Source organism: Poromitra crassiceps (assembly GCF_964638095.1).
Source record: "Poromitra crassiceps genome assembly, chromosome: 2".
Classification (NCBI taxonomy): Eukaryota; Metazoa; Chordata; class Actinopteri; order Beryciformes; family Melamphaidae; genus Poromitra; species Poromitra crassiceps.
In genome coordinates this window covers 78331128-78336127 of record NC_139624.1, presented here as the reverse complement: position 1 = coordinate 78336127, position 5000 = coordinate 78331128, and the positions used below count along the sequence as shown (strand labels likewise).

Genomic DNA, 5000 nt, shown 5'->3' with positions numbered 1-5000 from the left:
CGCACACACGCAGGCACACACACACACACACACACACACACACACACACACACACACACACACACACACACACACACACACACACACAGCGCAAAGACAGGTGGATATACTCACACAGGTACATATGGGCAAATATGGATGCATGTGCACTGGCAGATGTGGCATAATGTAAACATTCAGACAGAAATTGGCTGGGTGCATGCATGGACACACACACACACACACACACACACACACACACACACACACAAATACAAAGTTAAAAGTACTGGGTCTCAATGCAGTTCAGTTTCAGGTTAAATTACAGCCTTTTTTATATTTCAGTTGGTTGTGGTTTGTGTGGAATGTGTTCTCTCAGTTGCACAGGGGGAAGATCTTGATTTTAGATGAGCAGCATCTGGCCCTGTGGTCTCAATAGCTTGCCAATAAAGGTTTGGATACAAACTGTATATCCCTGACCAATGGAACTACGGGGGGGAATGATGACTTCCATGCAGAAAGTAATAGACAAGCCACACAGTATTATGGCATGTGGCGAAACAATATTGAAATATATTTCTGTCAATTTATTGTCATCTGTCTGACTATATTGTGTTCCTTCCATGATCGAAGGCAGAAGGATTGTCAATTTAAATTTTTTCAGACACACGCACTGAAATGATTTTCTGCGACAGTAGCAAGATACATCTTAAAGTTAAAAAAAAAAGTTCTTATTGTTGGAAAGGAATTTATCTTTTCCTATCCCACACATTGTTTACATTTCCTGTTTTATAAGCACATGCAAATGAATGAATAGTCATTGTACTTGGTGTATGCTACTACTGACACAGTCAATTGAGCATTCCATTTGTTTAGTATCCTGTTGTGATTCCTGCCTTGACAGCTAGAGGTTGCCACTGCACTCTATCAGCTTGTGAGTTTTGTGGGTACCTGCATGTTTTGTTGCATTTGCACACAATTTCTCACAATGACCAATATAGCTTAATTCAAATAAAGCACAAATAAAATACCCTTTTTGAAAACAATTTTGTATTTTAATCAATGAGTTCAGAAATTCACATATTTTCAGCAGAACCCTTCAAGATCCACACAAACCAGTAATGTCACATTATTAGTTGATATACAGTAGGAAACTGAAGAAAGCAATCTAAAATAAGCAATTATCTATTTAACTATATACAGTAAGTTATCAAAACATTACATTTTTATACACACTCATTGTTATGAATAACACGAATAAAGTCTTCACAGACTTCACATACTACCTCACTGTAATGTTGTGTACTTTAACTGCAGACTGCATACATTTATGTAGTGTGAACAATATGTATCCATGGCTCAATATTTCAAATATACAAATCACTGAATCACCAAAAATTTTATTATTTTTGCAGGTGTGAAGATAACTATGGATTTCACCTAAATCCCATAATGCTAATTTCATGGTAATCATTTTATAAGTATCACATTTTTACATGCTGGATAGAAACAAAACTCATAAAGTAGCCTATACGTTGGTCCTAAAGGCATTTGGAAGTGAGAGATCAAGATCCTGAAAATCAGCACCAACAGGTACACAGTATGTTAGAACAGGACTGAGGACTGATTTTCAAACCGGTTCATCTCTTCAGTCCTGGTGATGCATACAAAAACAGAGCAGGGTCCTTACACATCAAGAGCGATGCGAATATACGGCACGAAATTGCGATGCGAGTTTTGACCCACCTGTCACAGCCACAGATGTGTACACGTCGGAAGCGAATTTCTGAAAAATCGAACGTGGTTCGAAAAAATAAACACCGCAATAACGCTCAGCGAAACTTCGCCGTCGGTATGCACGGTTGCATTGACTGATATAGGTTCGGAAAATATCATTGATGTGCGAATTAATCGCACGAAAAAAACGTGCTCGGTGTGTAAGGACCTACATTGCGGTTTGATGTCCAGTTAATTTATATCTTCAGTGTCTTGACTGCAGGCGGGTGATTTCAGCCCCCTGCATTATGTATTATTGTGAGCCTACTGGGTTTCTTTTGCTTTTGCAACTTATTCATATGATTTACTTACTTACTGTACATATATATACACATCACCAGAAATCATCATTTGATACAGTATGTACAACCCATCAACTGTATACATTGCACTTACAGCAGAACCTCTGTTCAGACAAGCAAGATAAAATTATTCAATAAAACTTCCAACGCAAAGGTGGTAAGCACTTTTTAACAGACTATATTCACTCTTGTTATGTTATTCCTTTGAATGCTGTCATTATGTGTAGGCCATATGTTTACCATAAACATTTTAGCATTTTCTACATGCATTGAAAGATTATCACAGCTGAAAGCCATCTAAATCGCTCCATTCAGATTTTGCTCCACATCCAATCATGTGTAGAGGTTGGGTCCAATCCAATCCACTGAATTGCTTTATGACACAAATGGATATTGCTTTATGGCACAGAGCGGGAAGAGGGCTGCTTTTCTTCCAGCACAAATAAAGCAAGGAGCAACCACTTTGCCATTGAAAGCAACAGTGTTTATCGGAAAAGAGTCGTCATTTTGCGAAACACTAGTATAGGGCCTAAGTAACGCGCCACTCTGACATGAGACAGAGGCTACCAATTGTCTTGATGGTCTCATTGTTTACGGTAATTATACCAAGATGTCCAATTTTGACAATTACAGAATACGTTATTGATGTTTAAAATGCTACATATAGAACTTGTGCATCTGTTAGCAATCAGCTAGCTCAATTCAGACAGCAGAGAGCAGTATGGTGATGTGGTTGCTAGCGATTTCAACACAAGATTTAGCTTCCATGGGGAAGAAGCAGGGCAACGGCTGAGGTCACATACTGAGCAGAGATCACTCATTATGATTTTCTTAGCAGGATTAAGATTTAGGACTTGTGTTCGAGGGTGCAGGACCCACGTGAGAGCAGAGAGGAGTCAGGGGTGTGTCTGTGTGGGAGGCGAGGGGCTGGCTGCAGGACCGAGAGGCTGAGGGAAGGCTTTGTACATCTCCGGGGCAGCACCCTGGGGCGGGGAGGGGATGGGGGTGTCTGGAGAGGCTGAGGAGACACAGAGAGAGACATAAGATGGGTTTCTATATAAGCATTTCTATTGCAAGTATTGAATTAGAAAAGATGGATGGAAATGGGAAAACGTTATCGAATTTCTGTAATACCCCAGGAATTATTTAGGTAGAAATGTGTTTGTCAATACAATTGTGTGATAACTAATGCAAATGCATTTCTCAGATAAATAATGCCATAGGCTTGATCAAACTAGTTCATTCCGTTGTCCAACAGTTCAATACTGGCTTTGAACATCCTGAAATTTTTGTATGTAAAATATGTCCACCAAGTCCTTGAAATGTTGAACTATTACTCCCATTTAAAGGTTCCCATCGAGGACATAATTGCCAAGTGCATTTATTTGTTTTCAGATGAAAGAACTAATCAATTTTGGAAAATGTAAAATTTTTCTTCTGGATGTGCTCAATCAGGAAGCTAATTTATTTGTTACAATGGAAACTCACCTAATTCACATTTTTGTGACATTTCATAAGTTTGCATGAAATTATCTTGACTGGTGGATGAAAACATGGCTATGAAAACATGGCTATAGGGAGGAAAATGTATAGATGAAATTTACATCAATTGCTTTTGATGTTTCTCATGTGTGTCAGAAGGTTTGCGTTTCTGCGTGTGTTCAGGCATGCATGTGCAGTACTGTATACACTTGTGTGTTTGCATGTATGTCTGTGTGTGTTTTTTATATGAGACTGAACATGATTGTTGCGCATGTGGATCTTACCTACGTGTGGGTTGTGTGTGACAGATGTGACATGGTTCTGATGGATCTTACTGTACCTATCTGTGGATTGTGTGTGATGGGCATGGTGCTGATGACCAGCGTGTGTCCGGTCAAGGGGTCCTGAGCCAGCTGCGTGTGGGCGGGGTGGTGCACGTGGATGGGCTCTGATGTTAGGCCTGGACACATAACAGCCAATCATCAGCCAATATATCAGCTTCAACAGATTTTGTGCAACCTGTCTCACCTCCCAGCATCCTGTCTCACCTCCCAGCATCCTGTCTCACCTCCCAGCAACCTGTCTCACCTCCCAGCAACCTGTCTCACCTCCCAGCAACCTGTCTCACCTCCCAGCAACCTGTCTCACCTCCCAGCAACCTGTCTCACCTCCCAGCAACCTGTCTCACCTCCCAGCATCCTGTCTCACCTCCCAGCAACCTGTCTCACCTCCCAGCATCCTGTCTCACCTCCCAGCATCCTGTCTCACCTCCCAGCAACCTGTCTCACCTCCCAGCATCCTGTCTCACCTGCCAGCATCCTGTCTCACCTCCCAGCATCCTGTCTCACCTCCCAGCATCCTGTCTCACCTCCCAGCAACCTGTCTCACCTCCCAGCATCCTGTCTCACCTCCCAGCAACCTGTCTCACCTCCCAGCAACCTGTCTCACCTCCCAGCAACCTGTCTCACCTCCCAGCATCCTGTCTCACCTCCCAGCAACCTGTCTCACCTCCCAGCAACCTGTCTCACCTCCCAGCATCCTGTCTCACCTGCCAGCATCCTGTCTCACCTCCCAGCATCCTGTCTCACCTCCCAGCAACCTGTCTCACCTCCCAGCATCCTGTCTCACCTCCCAGCAACCTGTCTCACCTCCCAGCAACCTGTCTCACCTCCCAGCAACCTGTCTCACCTCCCAGCAACCTGTCTCACCTCCCAGCAACCTGTCTCACCTCCCAGCAACCTGTCTCACCTCCCAGCATCCTGTCTCACCTCCCAGCAACCTGTCTCACCTCCCAGCATCCTGTCTCACCTCCCAGCATCCTGTCTCACCTCCCAGCATCCTGTCTCACCTCCCAGCATCCTGTCTCACCTCCCAGCAACCTGTCTCACCTCCCAGCAACCTGTCTCACCTCCCAGCAACCTGTCTCACCTCCCAGCAACCTGTCTCACCTCCCAGCAACCT

General features: G+C 43.5%; 1 protein-coding gene across 1 annotated transcript in view; it reads right to left on the bottom strand.

Annotated features, from left to right (window-relative positions):
• Positions 1 to 2953: 2953 nt before the first annotated feature.
• hnf4g (hepatocyte nuclear factor 4, gamma) overlaps positions 2954 to 5000 on the bottom strand; it is a gene marked incomplete at both ends in the record, with an annotated part of 20591 nt that continues 18544 nt past the window's right edge. Inside the window, 2 exons of the mRNA XM_083658115.1 lie at positions 2954 to 3075; positions 3880 to 3999. Of these exons, the coding sequence (XP_083514241.1) occupies positions 2954 to 3075; positions 3880 to 3999 (242 nt within the window). The remainder of the gene's footprint in view (positions 3076 to 3879; positions 4000 to 5000) is intronic.